The sequence below is a fragment of the Myodes glareolus genome, chromosome 4 (assembly GCF_982192425.1).
Source record: "Myodes glareolus chromosome 4, mMyoGla1.1, whole genome shotgun sequence".
NCBI classification, from domain to species: domain Eukaryota; kingdom Metazoa; phylum Chordata; class Mammalia; order Rodentia; family Cricetidae; genus Myodes; species Myodes glareolus.
The window spans coordinates 54,512,357-54,531,909 of record NC_142029.1 but is presented as its reverse complement, the minus strand read 5'-3'; the positions used below and the strand labels follow the sequence as shown (position 1 = coordinate 54,531,909).

General features: G+C 35.5%; 1 protein-coding gene across 2 annotated transcripts in view; it reads right to left on the bottom strand.

Annotated features, from left to right (window-relative positions):
* Positions 1–19,553, bottom strand: part of Atr (ATR checkpoint kinase) — a 107,805-nt gene that overhangs the window by 28,567 nt on the left and 59,685 nt on the right. For both annotated transcript variants that reach the window (XM_085689551.2, XM_085689552.2), the window contains exons 29-35: positions 18,857–19,021; positions 17,707–17,798; positions 12,832–12,923; positions 12,428–12,605; positions 11,435–11,614; positions 10,358–10,517; positions 6,683–6,862 (exon numbers count right to left, since the gene is read on the bottom strand). In XM_085689551.2, coding sequence (XP_085545677.2) covers positions 6,683–6,862; positions 10,358–10,517; positions 11,435–11,614; positions 12,428–12,605; positions 12,832–12,923; positions 17,707–17,798; positions 18,857–19,021 — 1,047 coding nt within the window. The remainder of the gene's footprint in view (positions 1–6,682; positions 6,863–10,357; positions 10,518–11,434; positions 11,615–12,427; positions 12,606–12,831; positions 12,924–17,706; positions 17,799–18,856; positions 19,022–19,553) is intronic.

Sequence of the window (19,553 nt, the reverse complement as noted above, 5' to 3'; positions counted from 1 at the left end):
TGTAGGCAGAATACTATATACATAATAAATAAATAAAACCCCCAAAAAAGAAAGAAAGAAAGAAAAAGACATTATTAACAAAAGAGGTAAAATTTCTGAAAATAGAATTATGGTTGTACAAGTTACTAAAATTAGAGAAGTCTATAATTAGAGAATTCTATACAGGAATTCTCTGGGCTTCTTTGGCTAACTAATTTTTAAGTTCATTTCAAACTAAATTAAAAATTAAAAAACTAAGACATTAGTAAGACAAAATGTCTTGGTTATTATCAGCCTTGGCATTTTCACATAACTTTTAAATTCTAGTTGTCAATTACCTATTTGTTTTTTTGATAAAGACTGCATCAAACTTACAGGTCATTTTATAGTGAAATGACATCTTTACATTATTGAGTTTTCTCATTTAAAACTGTGTTACACTCCCAATTTACTTAGGTCTTTATTTAGCACACAAGGGCTGGAGAGACTGCTCAGTGGTTAAGAGCACTGGCTGCTCTCCCAGAGAACCCAGGTTCAATTCACAGCATCAAGCTAACAGCTCACAACCACCAGTAACTCCAGTCTAGGGGATCTGCCTGGCTTACAGTGGCACCAGCTGTATGGTGCACAGATATACATGCAGGTAAAAAAAACCCAAAATATAAAAATAAATAAATAAAATTAAAAACTCACTCAATAATTTTTCATAATTTTTTACTATAGATTTTTTTTAATGGGAAATTATAATTACATCATTTCCCACTGCCAACCTTCTCATATACTCTTTGGTTTCAAATTAATGGCTTCCTTTTCATTAACATATACACATATATTCCTAAATGCATACATACAACATGTTCAGTTTGCATGATATTTGTATATATGTTTTAGGATTTAACCATTTGATATTGGATAACCTAGACAGGTTTTAAAGAATTTTGAATAACTTAATCCTAGGTGTTGGTCTTTTTTCTTTCTTTCTCTCTCTCTCTCTCTCTCTTTCTTTCTTTCTTTCTTTGTTCCTTCCTTCCTTTCTTTTTTTTCTTTTCTTTACTTTTCGTGGAAGTGAGGACCTCACCCAGAATCCTGCAATTGCTAAAGTAGTCTACCATTGAGCTAAATACCCTATCCTGATACTTTATAGCTTTGATGCTATTCGAAATGCTTTTGTCTTTTACTTTATGCTTTTCTTTTTCCACTTTTCATGTATAAATGTATATATGTATGCATGTTTTTGCATGCAAGTGCACATGTGTAGGGGCCTGAGCTTCATTTCTAGAACCATCTTCAATTGTTATTCCACCTTATTAATCGACACAGAATCCCTCAATCTAACCAAGAGTTTGTCAATATGACTAGTATTGATAGCTAGCTTGCTCTGGGGCTGGCCCATTTCTGCCTTCCTAGGGTGAAATTAGAGTTAAACTACCACATGTTTCCATCATTCATGTAGGTTTCTAGAATTTTTGAACTACAGTTTTCATACTAGAATAGCAAGCACTCTAACTGCTGAACCATCTCCCCAGTCCCCTAAGTTGTATTTTTCTGAGGCATAATTTTCATATAAACCATTAAGTTTGGACATATAAGTGTTTGACAAATAAGTATATCTGTGGAACAATGGCACCAATCAAAATAATAAATATTAATTAATACAACTGTTTCTGGAGTTCCTGTTTTGTCCTACACCTACTGGCCAGACAAGTATTGATATTATCTATCAATACACATTACTTTTACTTACACCGGTTTAATATGACATAATTAACGCATATATCATATCCCTCTTCTTTCATTAAACACATCTGTGATATATATGTGCCTAGTTAGATATACAAAGAACTCATTTCTCTTTTTAATGGGGGAGGCATGGTCTCATTATATAGCCCAGGCTGACCTTAAACTCATGATCCTTTTGCTTCTACTTCCTGAGAGCTGGCATTATAAATGTGTGTACCACTATGTCCCACCCTTAAAAATTCATTTTTTAATAACTTTGGACCATATCATAGCTTATCTACTTTTCTGCCATAGACCAGATGACCTATTTTGTTTTTAATGAATAAAATTGCAATTATTTTATACAACTGATTTTATGAAGTTATGTAATTGTTTATCTTGGCTACATATCTAGAAATAAAATGGCTGACAAATCTTAGGTGCATGACAAAACTTATACTGCTACCAGGCATGAAGAGAGATCTAGCTGTCACAATAATAGGTTTGCTAGTCTTTTAGATGTTAGCCATTCTAACCTCTGAAGTGGCTACCTCACTGTGATTTTAACTTGCACTTTACTACTAATGTCTTTAAACATCTTTTCATTTGCCTTTCATCCATTTATATGTACTCTGTAAGAAGTGTCTATTACAAGTTTTGATAGATATATTGAGTGATTTTTCCTGAGTTCTTCTAATTTACATATAAGCCTGTTGGTAGATACACAGCATATTACCCCACCCCTCCAGTCCATGGCTTTCTTGACAGTGTCTTTTCTATAGTATGCTTTAGCGTTCATGGAACTCCAATTTATAAGACTTTCCTCTGTGGTTAAGGTTTGTTTAATTTTTTTTAACCTATGAAACTTTCATCTAAACTAAGGTAAGAAAGATTTCCTTCTATTTCTTTTATGTTTAAGTTTATAAGTTTAGCTTTCAGTTTTAGGCATATTAAAGTCCAATTTGAAGTAAATTTAGCTAATTAGATAGTCCAAGATTATCTTTTTCTCACACAGTTTTCTAGCTTCCAAAACATTAGTTACTTGTAGAATGTAGGTTTTTTCATTTTTATTTTTAAAAATTATTTTTTTAAAAAAAGGGTAGAGAGACGACTCAGGGTTAAAAGCACTTGCTGCTCTTGTAGTCTGATTCTAAGCACACAGTTATGACAACCTATAACCTCAGCTCCAGGGGATCCAACACCCTTTCTGTTGTCTTTAGACACCTCACCTCACCTGCATATTGCCCCACTATACACACACACAATTATAAATGAAATGTTTTTAAAAAATAAAAATGTATTGTGTGCATGTATGTCAAGTACATACAAACATATACACAAATAAATATAATAAAACATCACCTTTCACAAGTTACAAATAACATTAAATATCTTGGGATGACACTAACCAAAGGAGTGAAAGATCTGTTCAATAAGAACTTTAAGTCTTTGAAGACAGAAATTGAAGAAAATACCAGAAAATGGAAAGATCTACCATGCTCGTGAATAGGTAGGATCAACATAAAAATGGCAATCCTACCAAAAGCAATCTATAGATTCAATGCAATCCCCATCAAAATCCCAAAACAATTCTTCACAGATCTTGAAAGAATAATACTCAACTTCAGATGGAAAAACAACAACAACAACAACAAAAAAAACCCCAGGATTGCCAGAATAATCCTGTACAATAAAGAAACTTCTAGAGGCATCACCAACTCTGACATCAAGTTCTATTATAGATCTACAGTATTGAAAACAGCTTGGTACTGGCATAAAAACAGACAGGTTGACTGTCTGGAATCGAACTGAAGACCCAGATATTATCCACACCTATGAACACCTGACTTTTGACAAAGAAGCCAAAATTATAAGATGGAAAAGAGAAAGCATGTTTAACAAATGGTGCTGGTATAACTGGATGTTAACATGTAGAAGAATGAAAATAGATCCATATCTATCCTCATGCACAAAACTCATGTCCAAATGGATTAAAGACCTCAATATAAATCCGATCACACTGAACTTGATAGAAGAGAAAGTGGGAAGTAGCCTTCAATGCATGGGCACAGGAGACCACTTCCTAAATATAACACCAGTAGCACAGACACTGTGAGCAACAATAAATAAATGGGACCTCTTGAAACTGAGAAGATTCTGTAAAGCAAAGGGCACACAGTCAATAAGACAAAAAGGCAGCCTACTGAATGGAAAAAGTTCTTCACCAACCCCACATCAGACAGAGAAATGTTCTCCAAAAATATAAAAAGAACTCAAGAAATTAGACATCAAAATTCCAAATAATCCAATTAAAAATGGGGTACAGATCTAAACAGAATTCTCAACAGAAGAATCTCAAATGGCTATAAGACACTTAAGGAAATATTCAACATCCTTAGCCATCACGGAAATGCAAATCAAAACGATTCTGAGATACCATCTTACACCAGTCAGAATGACTAAGATTAAAAACACCAATGATAGCTTATGTTGGAGAGGATGCAGAGTTAGGGAAACACTCCTCTATTACTGGAGGAAATGCAACTTCTACAACCACTCTGGAAATCAGTATGGCAGTTTCTTGGAAAATTGAGAATCAACCTACCTCATGACCCAGAAATACCACTCTTTAGGCACACACCCAAAGGATGCTCAATCATACTATAAGGACATTTGTTAAACTATGTTCATAGCAGTATTATTTGTAAAAGCCAGAACCTGGAAACAGCCTAGATGCCCCTCAACTGAAGAATGGATAAAGAAAATGTGGTACATTTACACAATGGAGTACTACTCAGCAGGAAAAAACAATGACATCTTGAAATATGCATGCAAATGGAACTAGAAAACAGATCCTGAGTGATCCAGAAAGACGAACATGGTATGTACTCACTCAAAAGTGGATGCTAGCTGTAGAGTAAAGGACAATAAGCCTATATTCCATGACTCTAGAGAAGTTAAGTAACAAGGTGAACCCTAAGAGAAACAGATAGATCCCCCTGGGAAGGTGAAATACACAAGATTTCCTGACAAAATTGGGAGCATGGAGGTGGAAGTGCAAGCTGTCTGATGAGGATAATCTGCATTTCTTATAAGGAAATAAAGCTGCCAAGATGAAACATTTATTACTAAGAAATGTGATTGTCTAGTTGTTCTCTGTTTGAATATTTATGAAGTTTGCAGTTCATGTGTGACATTTCCATAAACTGTCCTGATTAATGAATTTAACTGTAAGTGTTATGAGCTGATGTCTTAAATTACATTTTGTTTTGTCTGCATTCATGGTATGAAAGGAAACTTTAAGGCTGAGCAATGCTTAGTGGATTTGAATTGGGTGACAAACCTGCCATGCCACATAATGTAAGCAGCATACATGAATGCAACACTGAGGAGTTTCAACAAGGCAAACTCTCGCCAATTGCTAGATTTCCTGAGCTGGTATAGACCATAGGTTGGCTCAGAAGTTCGTCCAGGGGACTCTTAGGTAAGTACTAAGGAAAGATATTAAAGTGAAGCTCTTTCCAACATAGTTCTTCAGATCCATAGAATACAGAAGAGAAGGATTTTAGTAAGTCTTCATCTTGGAAACAACAGGAAGGGCTAACAGAAAGAAGTAATGAAAGTGACCTATGGTTTACCGTCCAGAGCCTCTTGGATTTCTATCTTGTTCTACTAAAAGGATGAACAAATACAAGATTGATACAAGGCTGCAAACCTTGCACGTTCCTCTTGAAGCTGCCTGGTTAAGTCTGTATCCATCTCCTTCTTTGTTTCTCCTTACAACTTCATATGTCCTCTAAAATGCAAGACTTTAGAAAGCTCCATTTGTATGTATGAGACCAAAGGCAGCTTGCTCACTTTTGAAATCACCATCCCCAGCCAGGAGTGTTTGAAGTACATTGGTTGAGCGTAGACTGACACTTTTGGCTCCAAGGAAAGAGTTTAAATAAAGATGATTTTCTGAGTTATAGAAAGATAGACATCCTTTAAAACCATGTTATAATCTTGACCTATTTTAATATGAAAATACAAAATTTTGCATGTATTCATAAGAAAATTAATCTTATGAATTTTTTCTCCATAAATTATTTAAGCTGACTATTAGCTCTCAGAAGAGACTAGCAAAGTAAACGTGTGGACATTTTCCAAACACTTCTTTATCTGCAGATAATTTACAACTTTGGTCTTAGTTTCTGAAAAACTTCACCTCTGCTCTTCTTTATCATTTTTGAGTTACTCATTTATTCCTGTTTGATAAAATTCCTGTTTGATAATATTCCTTCATATTTCAAGATGTATCAACCTTATACTACCTCTTACACTTGAATTAGTTCTAAAATAAGCCATGTTACTAAACATTTGAATAATTCAAGAATATTTAATCTGCAATATTTTCTTTTCTTTTTCTTTTTTCTTTTTTTTTTTTTTTTTTTTTTTTTTGGTTTTTCGAGACAGGGTTTCTCTGTAGCTTTGGAGCCTGTCCTGGAACTAGCTCTTGTAGACCAGGCTGGCCTCAAACTCAGAGATCTGCCTGTCTCTGCCTCCCGAGTGCTGGGATTAAAGGCATGGGCCCCACCACCCGGCCTGGGTGTTTACCTTGATTGCTCTCAACTTTCTTTTGAAGACAGTCTATTAACCTCTGATTCAGCTGAACTGACAGACCAGTAAGTCCTAGGAATTCTCCTATCTCTCCATCTCTTAGATTAAAAGTGCATACTGTGGCACCCAGCTTTTTCAAACTGACCTAATACCACTCTGGTTGAAGAGCTAGTGGATAAGGCAGAAGACTATCAATTTATTTCCTCCAATGGAGTGCTGGTATTACAGCACCCTCATGGCAGTTCACAACTTTCTCTAACTCCAGTTCTTAGGGGATCTAACATCCCCACACAGACAAACGTGCATATAAAATAAAAAAATAAATAAAATTAAAAAATCATTTCATACATAAAAAACAAATGGTTTTTATTACATATATACTTACCTTATATTTCTTCATAATTGCATTGCTTTCAAAGTTAGCTGTTTCTTCCATAAACCGGCCAACTAGCAGTGTAGCTCGTCCATGAATTAACATGTGCTTACTCTCAGTTGGGGATTTATTTTCAGGAAAACATAATTCAACACCCTTTTGAAGAACAATAAGTGCCTGGTGAACATCACCCTAAAGGAAAAGAAGGCAATTAACAAGTTTTTAATTTAAGAATATATTCTTAGTCAGACAGCGGTGGCACATGTCTTTAATATCAGTACTTGGCAGGTGCAGTTGAATCTCTGAGTTCAAGGCCACCAGGGTTCTGGAGAGAAACCTTGCCTCAACAAATTCATTTGTAAATTAATGTTTATCTCTCACTCTTAATTAAAGTCGTAAGATGGCACTGATTCATTTCATGCATCTGTTAATTCATTCATTTTAAATTAAAGTACAAGGAACTGAAGATATACATACATAGATGATTTGGAATAACAATAATCCATAAATTAAAATCTCTGGCTTAAAAAGCTCAGTTAACTGGACGTGGTGTTATATGTCTATAATATTTCCACCACTCAGAAGATGCAAGCAGAAGGACCACAAATTCAAGGTCAGCCTTGGCTATAGTTAGATAATATCTCAACAAAACCAAACCAAGCAACCAAACAAAAAGAGTAAAAGTTCACAATCAACTGAAGAAACAAACTATGTAAAATACCCAACATGTTTAAGTGCTGGAACATATAAACACAGATGAATACTTTAGTGGAGAGAGAAAGGGGACTCCAAAATCTATCTAAAGGTACAGGAAAATAAAAGAAACCAGTAGTCAGGAAAGATTACAAAACAAAAACAAAAACAAAAACAACGCTCCCCCCCCCCAAAAAAAAAACCACAAAAAACCTGGGGGTTGGAGAGATGGTTCAGTGGTTAGAGCACTGACTGTTCTTCTAGAGGACCCAGGTTCAATTCTCAGCACCTACATGGCAGCTCACAACTGTCTGTAACTCTTGAATACAACAGCTCACCCTGATATACATGCAGGCAAAACACCAACACACATAAAAATATAGATAAATTAATTTTTTAAAATCTCGTTTTGATTCAGAAAAAAAAATCTGAATTTGGTCTTAAAGATGAGTAGAAATTAGCCGGGCAGTAGTGGCTCATACCTTTAATCCCAGCACTCGGGAGGCAGAGGTAGGTGTATCTCTGTGAGTTTGAGGCCAGCCTGGTGGTGTATAAGAGGACAGGCTCCAAAACTACAGAGAAACCCTGTCTTGAAAAACAAACCAACATATTAACAACAACAAAAAAAAAAAAAAGGAGAAATTTTTCTGCACACAATTTAGTGAATGGCATTTTAGCTAGATTTTATTCTTTTTTTTTAATTTCTTTTTTTTTTTAACTTTATTTAACTTTATTTCATGCACATTGGTATAATGATGTCAGATTCTCTTGAACTGGATTTTCAGACAGTTGTGAGCTGCCATGTGGATGCTGGGAATTGAACCCGGGTCCTCTGGAAGAGCAGTCAGTGCTCTTAACCACTGAGCCATTTCTCCAGCCCGCTAGATTTTATTCTATGTGTACAAGTGTGAGATTGAGTGTGTCTATTTGCACGACATATGTACAGGTATACTCAAAGGCCAGAAGAGAGTATCAGATGCCCTGAAACTGTAGTCACAGGTGGTTATGAGCCACTTGATATGGATACTATGGCTGAAACTCATGTTTTCTACAAGAGAACAAATATTCTTAATTACTAGTCATCTCTCCAGTTCCAGAAACACTAATTTTTAATTTTGGCACTTTAAGGTTTGGAATGGGGTCATTATATGGCACTGGCTGGCATGGAGCCCTTGACTTATGATGATCCCCTTGCATCTGTCTCCTGAGTACTATGATTACAGGCCTACACTACCATACCTGGCAAAACAATACTTTAAATTATGATCTATGACCAAGCAGTGATAATGAGTCATCGTTCCCAGTCTACAATACTGATAAAAGTAAACAACTGATACTTAACAGTATGTATGGTCCTCTTTCTCTACAAGTGGTATGTTTGAAGACCTCCACTGGATGCCTCAAATTGTGAACAGTAAAAGCCCTACAGATCCTAGTATTTTTTCAAATATGTATGTATGTATGTATCCATAGTTAAATTTATGAATAAGAGATTAGTAACAATCACTAATAATAAAATTACAATCAAACAATACACTGTCATGAAAGTTATTTAAAAATTATGACTATTTCTGGGATTTTCCAGGAATATTTTCAGCCATAGGTTGACCTCAGGTTACTGAAAGTAGGGAAAGCAAAGAAGAAGATAAGAAGGCTGCTACTTTACCACCATTAAACTTCAGCATTTGTTAGTTTTGATATATTAGAAGCATTTCTGACTTAAAGGCATTTTCAACTTACAATGAGCTTATTGGGATGTAACCCCAACCTAAGCTGAGGGGCAACAGTAGCCTCATTTTAGGTGAAATCTATATAAAGCATTTGTGAGACGGACAAATGAAGCTGAAGGAATAGGACAGCACTCAACCAGAAATGGCCGTGTGTACTTCCCAGAGTTCAGACAATCTAAAATATATAAAGAATACTTTCAAGTATTGAATCATTTGAAGAAGTAATATGTTTCAAAGTGCATTTTGCAAAGGTTACAGACTACAGAAATATAAACAGAAAGTAAGTGAGATACATAAGAAGGTTGTAAAATTGTTAGAGGCTGAAAATAATGGCAGTATTTAAAATAGGATGAAAAAGAGAGAGATGATTCAAGAAACATTTCAAAAGGTAGAGCAAAGATAGATTTAGCTTAAAGTTGGATGTGGAAAGAATTTTAGGTAAAGCCCAGATTTGTCTTAGATAAAAGGATAGAAGTGAGGCTTTTTTAGAAAAATAATGAGAAAAGAAATAGCTATTATTAGGTAATGGACTGCATTTCCAGCATATTGAGTTTAGGCAATACAAAGACTAACACTAGCTCATAAAATGACCTGGTGACATTCACACAGGCTCAATTACCACTTTCCGCATTGGTCCAGGAAACATCTCCCTGTCCTCTCTTAGTTACCACAAAGTTTCTACAATTACATATGACAGCACCTATAGCTACAAAATGTCAACTGCAAAATATGCTATGCCTACTATAAATTCTAAGCTAAATGACTATCATTTAAATATGGGATATAAAATTAGTAAGTAGTTCATACATTTAAAAAATTACTATTTCTATTGCTGGAATCTGGGGGCTGTTGGGAAGTGTCTATGCCTAAACTAAGCCTTCCTGACAAGTGGTGACAGAAGTACATCTTGACAGTAACACTGGGTGTTTCCCAACGCAACGGAGTAAGAAAGTGCTACAATCATTAATGAAGTACATACTGATAACCTACTACATATACAGAAAGTAAACTAAAGTAAGAATTGGTATTTTCCTCAGAAATTTCTCTCAGATGAAAATGGAAAGAACTTTACCATAGGATATAAAATAGGTATTTGAGGACTACAGAATAGAAGCCATCTTCCTACCTAGACTACAGTAGAGAATGAAGAAAAGGACAGAGAAAGAGAGTTCTGAATTTGGACTCAGGATTTCCCCAGCTGAACGTTGATAAAAGTATGTAATTCCAACAGAACATTTTCTGATGAGGTTCCCTTGGCCAGTACCTTGGACCACAGCCATTTTGCCCTTTCCACATACAGTTCGGCAAGTCGCGATTCTCCTGCATTAAGGAGAGCATTGTAGGCTGTTTGATGGTGCCCAGCCTTTCTAGCTACTCTGGCACTCTGCAACCAGCATTCTCCAACCATTTCATTATAATCTGGCCTAAGGAAAAAAAAATGTAGCAAAAATAGGAGAAAAAGAACATCTGTAAGTATATCATTAACTTAAACAGTTCTTCTCAACATAGAACCTTCTCGCTGTACTATTTAATTGCTTACTTTGTAAAGAAACAACAAACAAATACTGGTTTTAAAAGTTTTTTATGCTATTTAATTTGTATCTTAGAAGTCTATCTAGGCTTTTTTCCTTCTTTCTTTCCTTCTTGGTATTTGAGAATCAAACCCAAAGTCTAATACTTGATAGGTACGTACTCTACTAGAAACATCCCAGCAAAAGACTTTATTCTTGACTTGCATTGGTATTTACGTCTCAAGATATGTTAGTTACATTAAAAAAAAGTTAAAAGATAAAAAGATACATATGTATTATATTAACTTTTTTTTGAAACAAGGTCTTCTAAGAAGGTTCACTGACATCTAAGAAGATCCTCCTGTACTGGCTGCCTGAGTACAAAGATTATAGGCAAGCAACATCATGCTTGGCTATAAAATTGATTCTTTAAAAATTTCTTTAAACAGTTTAAAATTCAGTTTATCTTAAAATTTATTTATTTACTTTTATGTGTATAAATATTTTGCTTGCTTACTACGTGTGTGCCAGAAGAAGTACTGAATCCCTGGAACTGGTGTCACAGATGGTTGTGAGTCACCAAGGAGGTGCCTAGAACATAATCCTTATTTTCTGCAAGAGCAGCAAGTGCTTTTTAACCACTCAGCTATCTCTCCAGTCCTTGGTAAAATTGTTATTGTGGTCTAGTTTTGTTACAACTATGTAATGAATTCATAAGTATTGAAAATAGAAAATGTAGATGTAGAAAAAAATACTACCCAAGAAAATATAAACATGATACTAAATTCAAGAGAACTGACTTTTTTTTTAAAAAAAGTAATATGAACCACCTTTTGTTGAGGCTTAATAAAGCTCTCCGAAGGGCCAGGATAGGCTCCTTGGCTCTATAGGAATTCTGGGTCATTTCTAGTCGAGCTGCCCAGTTCAGAGAGTCTTCATAACAACTGTCACCTGGAGATTTGTTAAAAAGTGGTTTGATGCTATGCTCCAACTCACACAGCATGTGCAATCTGAAAACAGACAGAACATGTTAAAATGTTACCACATTCAGTCTTATTAATCTCACATAGTAAGTATATACTTTATCTCAGCTACGAAAAATCAAACTTCTAACATATTTTTTTATTATATAAACAACATTTTTATGATTAAAAACTAAGTGTAAACACCAATTTATTCTCGTTAAAGCATTTAGTGCCTTGATGCTACACTAAAATTCCTATGAATTAAACTGAAGAATATATGAAAACAAAAATCAAACTTTACTGCCAACATAAAAATAAAATATGAATGAATATGAAATATTTATATAATACTGAAATCAATATAAGAGAGCCTCATACAGTAAATACAGTAAAAATAAACCTGTAAAGTGATAGTTAATTTTTTCCCTAGGTCATAGAAGCCATGATACAGTCACACCATCTCTTGCATTTTTATAATAATCAGTGTCTATGACTCTGTGTTGAAGGCCCAAAAATATAGCTGAGTAACTACAGAATGAAATTACATACAGTGATCCAATATCTAGTTTACCTAAGATATTACTGAAGAAGACCACATAGAATATAGTAAATTCTAACAAAAAACTGTATGTTTTTTAAACCTATAATACTTCAATTATAGCATTTATTTTTTAATCATTTTTTTCTCAGATGAATAAGTAACAAAGGAGATTATGTTAAGATATTTTAAAAAGAATATAAGAGCTAATTTGTATTGTTAAGCAATATACCAAAGATATTATCAGAATTATTTACACATAAAAATTATACCAGGTGATATATATAAATGAGGAACATAAAATGGCATTCTTAAAATACCTCACAATAAATTCATATCCTCGTTGGTAGGAGCCTCTTTCAAAGCTTGCAGCTGAAAGAGGTACAATTTGTTCTGCTCTCACTAGTTTCAATGTGTCATAGAAAGCTGCCGTATCTCTTTTTTTAGCTGATAACAGGAGCTGTCCTAGTCTGACACTCCACGTTGTAGATTTCCCATCTGAAATACAAGTCAAGAAGTGCTGTATGAGTGAGTCCAGGATCTAGCTTTGCTGTATTTTATGAGATGGGCAGTAGAAATACTGAACAGATGGTTTCACTTTACTTCAAACAACTAAACAGGCAATCATAAAAAAGGCAAGGTTAACTGTGAATGTTTCTAAGCTACCTAAATTGTAATATTTATAGTAAATTAAAGCTGCTAATATTTTAAGAAGTAACTTTACCTCCTGCCAAATAATTTTCCACCAAATCCCACTGTGACAGTTTCCAAGCTGCTTCTACTCTGTATGTGTTTAATTCATCTGTCCACTCAGACCTATTAGGAGAAATGCATATCAACTACATTTTAATCTACTTACATTTAAAGTAGCATTATATTTTATAGGTTTAGATGTTTTACTTATTTATTGTATTTATATTATATTTCATAGTCTGATACAAAATAATTACACAAAACAACCAAGAAAATCTAAGTCTTTTGCTATTGAAGAACATTTCCACTATTTTTATTGAGCTGGGCATGATGGAAAACATCTTTAATCTCAGCACTCAGGGAGGCAAGGCCAGGTGTATCTTTCTGTGAGTTTGAGGTCAATCAGGGATACATAGTGAAACTCTGTCTCAAAATACCAACCAAATAATCAGACAAAGAACTCTCCCAAAGAAAACTATTTAATTTGTGTTCATATAATCTGTCACAGAGCACCTGTGAGGGAAAAACTTGCTACAGGCTGTTCCTCCTTTCACCATGTAGGTCATTGAGACTGAACCCAGCCAAGTCACTAGAGAGATCTCTCTACCTAGGCTCCTGCAATGCTCTCTACCAACCCGACTCCACATCCACTAAATTCCTATCTCTTCTTTATATTTCTCTTTCATTTCTGTTTCCACCTCCCTAGTGTCGGGATTAAAGGTGTGTGATCCCAAGTACTGGGGTAACTTTGCGGGATTTAGACAAAATTTTTCTCTGTTTCTCTTTGAGACAGATTCAATTTTGTGTAGCCCAGGATGGCCTTGAATTTACAGAGATCCCTCTGCCTACGTCTCCCGAATCCTGGGATTAAAGGTGTGTGCCACCACTCTCTTGCCTGAATGGCTGACTAATGTGGCTTTGCCCTCTGATCTTTAGGCAAGCTGTATTTATTAAACACAGACAATATTCCACTATATAATTATCTGTATCTTAAAAGGTGGCCTTATTATATTAGCAAAGTTGGCCCCTGGGCTTATTATACCATCCTTTTGTCTCAACCTCCTGGGGAAGAGCAATATACATGTGCTACTGTCTTTGCTTCTTTAGTTATCAATCTGATACACATGAGAACAGAGAACCTCAACTGAGGAACTGCTCCCATCAGCCTGGCTTGTGGCCTGTTAAGGAGCATTTTCTTGATTGCTAAGTAGAATCTTTAGAAGAAAATAGCCCATTAATTGAGTATGGGTAGCTATTCTAGTTTGCTTTTCTATTACTGTGATAAAACACTGACCAAAACCAACTTGAGGAGGAGGAGAGAGTTTTTACCTTGGCTTACAAATTACAGTCCATCATCAAGGGATTCAAGACAGGAGCTTCAATAAACAACAAAGAGACCAAGGAGAAGCAAGGCTTATTAGCTTACTCCCAGTCTCACATTCAGCTACCTTTCTAATGCTGATTAGGCCCACCTGCCCAGGGATAGCACCACCCATGGAGGGCTGAGCCTTCCTTCATCAATTAACAACTAGGTGACACTAGGATGAACAGTGATATTATTTTGGGTTATAACTGCATAGTAGCAGCTAGTCTTTTCATTTTTTAAAATTATATAACTTGAATATTGGTTATAAAATAGATTCTAGGTAAATCTAGGTAAAGAATCTAGCATGTAGCCAATATTCAAATTCAATGTTATATATAACTAAGAAAATGAGCTGGGCAGTAGTGGCACATGCCTTTAAGAATCCAAGCACTCTTGGGAGGCAGAGGTAGATAGATCTCTGTAAGTTCAAGGCCAGCCAGTGTTCATTTGTATTTTAATAAAGCTTGTCTGAAGATCAGAGAGGAAAACAGCCACATTGGTTGGTCTTACAGACCAGACAGTGATGGCACATCTTTAATCCCAGTAGCCACATTGGTTTGCCATAGAAGCCGGGTTGTAGTGGTGGTGTACACCTTTAACCCCAGCACTAGAGAGAAATATAAAATGAGAGGAGACAGCTCTCAGACAGTCTCATTCTGAGGATTTGTGGAGGCAGGATCGCTCTTTCAGTCTGAGGATTTCTTAGAGGTAAGAGCTCTCTAGTGGCTTGGCTGCTTTGCTTTTCTGATCTTCAGGTTGAACTCTGGGTTTTTATTAATCGTGCTACAAACCTGGTCTACACAGAACAGTTAGGACTATTACATGTAGAAATCCTGTCTTGAAAAACCCAAAACAAAACAACAACAAAAGATTCCTTATCTAATAACACCACATAAAGGTACATATATAACCATTTTATTTAAAAAACAACAACAAAAGCAAATGAACAAAGTAACAGGCTGGGCTAGGACCATTATCCTTAAAAGCCCTTATTGGTCTTTCTGCTGCAAAAGAAGAAAATATGACAAATAGCCTAATAATTTTTAGTTTAAAGGTTTACAAATAGGGCTGGGATTTAGCTCAATTGGTAGAGTGCTTGCCTGGCATGCACAAGACCCTAGGTTTATATAAACCTGCTGTGGTGCAGCATAGCAATAATCCCAGAGAAGGTAAAGGCAAGAGGATCACAAATTCAGGTCATCCATGGCTACACAGTGAACTTGAGACAGCTGGGGCTACATGAGACCTTGTTGAAAAACGCCCTGTCCCCAAAGTTTGAATAGCAGTATACTGAGCATACTTCAATTTCTAAATATTAAAGTTTCCAAAACCAATGTTGAACAAAGCTAAGAGCAAGGTAATAAACATTTAAAACATTTAAAAATCTAACTAAAAACAATTTTAAAAGCTTAGCATCAGATGTTAAAGTATCAAAATTTCAGGATAAAAATAATTATTATTAAAGTATCAGAGATGTATCATCCCAAGCCTTATACCAAAGGTACCAAATGATGAGGATTAGAATATGAGAATTTATTAATAAGTAAATAAAGGAAATTATGTATAGGTTAAGCACAGAAAAAGTCTGTTTAAATGCAAATAGAGATCTTCCCCAACAAAAATATGTGGCCCTGCTGACCATTTTGTTTTACTATGATACAGTATCCTTTCATGAAAGTCACAGCCCAAAGACTGAGATGTATTAGGTCTTAGACAGAAAACAAATCTAATTGTTTAACTAGAGTCTAATTGTACATTGAATATTTTAAAGAACTTGACACATCAATTTGTGCCCTGACAAAGTCCCCTCCCAAACTCCAGTAATCCCTTACTCATGAGGTCTCTCAAATTGGGCGTGTAGCAATCTCCCCAGGTCTGTACAACTTCCCCATTGCTTAATGAGTTCCACTGTGATAACTATCAAACTAAAATATGTGTATTTGGCTCTGACAAAGTAGAAAATATATATACTCCATGGGGAGTCACCATGTTTAGGCAGGGCCAAGCCCCTCCTCCCACCCTGCATCTAGGCTGAGGCTGAGCAAGGTTTATCTTCATAGGAAATGAGCTGTAAAAAACCAGATCATTCATTAGGTATGCCTCATGGGTCCAGTGCTAGGGGCCCCATAAACTGCTCAAGCCACCCACTGTCACTTGCATTCAGGGGGCCTAGATTCACCCTATGCAGGTTTCCCAGTTGTCAGTATGGAGTCAGTGAGTTCCCACTAGTTCGGGTCAGCTGTTTCTCCACTAGTTTTGACTGAATGGAGGACCTTATTAATTACAGATTTTTTTTTTAATTTTATGTGCATTGGTGTTTTTCCTGCATGTACATCTGCATGAGGCTGTCAAGTCCCCTGAAACTGGAGTCATTGATAGTTGTGAGCTGCCATGTGGGTGCTAGGAATTGAACCCAGGCCCTCTGAAAGAGCAGCCAGTGCTCTTAACTACTAAGCCATCTCTCCAGCCCCTAATTACAGATTTTAACTTAAAGAAACTGAAGATAAATTTGTTCAAAGTGTCTGACTACAAACACAATCTGCATTTTCTAATTAAGTGAGATCAATTCCTTGTAGATCAAATATGGCTACCTAGAATAGCTGCGGTGTGGAATGTATAACAAAATAGGATTTTTTTTTTTGAATCTCAGGGAAAGCAGCTTTAACAGCAGAGATAATTTCCTCAGGTAACAGTTTAACTGAAAGAAGTGTTTAACCTTTATTTTTGCCATGAGCAACCTTTCTGTTATTGTTGCTGTTATAGGGGATGCACAATTTACTACAATAAGTTCATTTTCTTTAGGAAGATTGCTTTTGTAGTGATGGATCTTTTAAAATAAAATCAATTCTATAGTGGTATTAAAAAATGACTCAAAAAATTTTTTCCTGCTCCTCCACCTCTAGCATAGAAAACAACCGGTGTTAATACTACATACTGTCTGAGGCTGGATGAGTTTTGAAGTCAACTATCTATACGAGTCAGGTGAACTCTGAAGAGGTCCTGTCTTAAAGAACAATCTAATTAACTGGGTGTGGTGGCACACACCTTTGAGCTCAGCACTCAGGAGGTGGAGGCAATTGGATCTCTGAGTTTGAGGCTAGCCTACTCATCGAAGGACAGCCAGGGCTACAGAGAGAAACTAAATAAAACAAAAAAAAAAAATCTAATTCAAGAATGATTCTCAAGAATGACTCTATAGAATGACTCTATAAGCTATTAACTGGGAGACTAAAATATTAAAAATTAGAAAAGGGCTAGCAAGAATGCTCAGTGGAGAGGAACATTTACTGTGTTAGCCTGACACCTCAGTTTGATCCCAGAAGAAACATAAGGGTGGAAGGAGAGAAGTAATCCATGACACTGTCCTCTTACCTCCAAACATGCATGCCTATCCCTTCAAGCCCTGCCCCTACAATAATAATTTTGGTGCTTTTTCCAACATCATAAAAGCATATTAAATATTTCATTTCATTACTTTAGTGAACCCAAATCCAAGCAATTCACTAATCAAAAAGTCCCTATTCTTTAATCAAAACTTACCTGTTAGCATGCACTCCATTCACTTGAGTGATTACAGTAGACAGCTGACCAAGACCTAACATAGACTTCACTACACCATGATAATGAATGATCTAGGAAAAAAAACATTTATGACAGGAATTTCATTTCAAATATAGCTGAAGCAGTAAGAACAGCTTAATTTCCTATATTCCTACTTATGTTTACCTTTCCTAGTTTAGCAAAACTATCTGGGTTGGCTATGTAGCAGCATATACTATGAATGTCCTAATATACTGAGAGTAACAGAAAAAAATCTAAAAATAATTCCAGATTGAATTTATTTTAATTTTCCAAATTTGTTCCAATTCTAGACCAAATATAGAATGTAAACATACTCAATATCTTTAACATCCTACTTCAAGATTATGCATCATAAGTCCACAAATATTATTAATATAGATTTGGTTAATTACTAACTTGATGGGATCTGGAACCATTCAGGAGACAATCCTTCAGGGGTACTTGTTCAGCACATTTTCTTCACCTTATATAGTTCAAGAACCCTCAGGGAATAGTCCTACCCATCAACTAAAGTCATCAAGATAATCCTCCATAGGCATGCCTAAAGTCTTATATCCTATGTGATTCCATATTCTGTCAAGATGATAATTAATACCAAACATCATGACAAGACAGTTTGAGGCCAGACTGAGCTACATGACACCCTACCTTAAAAAAAATGAATAAAATTAGTTTGATCTCCCCCGCCCTCCCTTTGAGATCAGTTCCTCAAACCCTGTAGCTCTCCAAGTCTGATAGACTGATTAACTAGAGAGTTCCAAAAACCTGCCTGTTTCAGCCTCCCCAGGGTTAGTATTACAAGAACATGCCACTACACCTTATGTTTTTAAGTGGATTTTGGGTATTGAACTGAAGTCTTCATGCATGGCAATCACTTTATTGACTGAGCTATTTCCACAGCCCTAATTTGAGGGATTTCTAAAGTCAGAGGAATTTGACACTGAAAAGAATTTCTGAAATCATAAAGCAGAAGTCTCATATATTATTGATCTGGAAATTAAATAGTAGTATTAAACATTTTCCAGATACATTGTGATCTTGACAAAAACAGTTTTGAAACCAAGGTTGCTACCATTCCTATTTAGCAGCTTTTAAATGATCATCTCACCTGGTCTGGTTCTAGCTGAATAGCCCTGTCATAACATGCAGTGGCATCCCTCAGCAAGCCAATACTTTCATGTTCAAGAATCTGTTCCTTTAGGGATGGCTCTGCTTTTCGAATTGCACTTACTCCAGCCACTCCATCTGGTTCATGCATAGCAGCATACAATTTCTTTGTTGATCCATTAAAAAACAAAAACAACCCAATCAAATAAGAGAGGAAACATAATAAAAAGTAAAGCCAAAATCATACATAAACAGCATATGAGAAATTTTTACTATAAATAAGACTCTGTCTTACTTGTTTTTTTTTTTGTTATTTATATTTGTTTCCAGGACAATTCTCAGACATCCTGTTACCTTGACACTTTTATTCCACTAAAATACAAATTGACATTAGCAACTAATATTGATTCTGAGAACTACAGAGAGGCTCACATCCCAAATTTTCTTTGAGTCCAAATGAAAATAGTTTCTGTGGAGTACAATCTGTAAGTGTTTTATTGTGTTTAAATTTTTTAAAAAGTTTTAAATAAACATTTTAACATAGTGATGTTGAGAAAACTTCAACAAACCCAACTAATTCATAATTTGGGCATGGCTAGATATGGGGGTACACACTTTAACCCCACAATTTGTTAAGGAGAGAAGAAACATAAGGAATAATAGATACATATTAAATTCATGGCCAACCTAGGCCATAT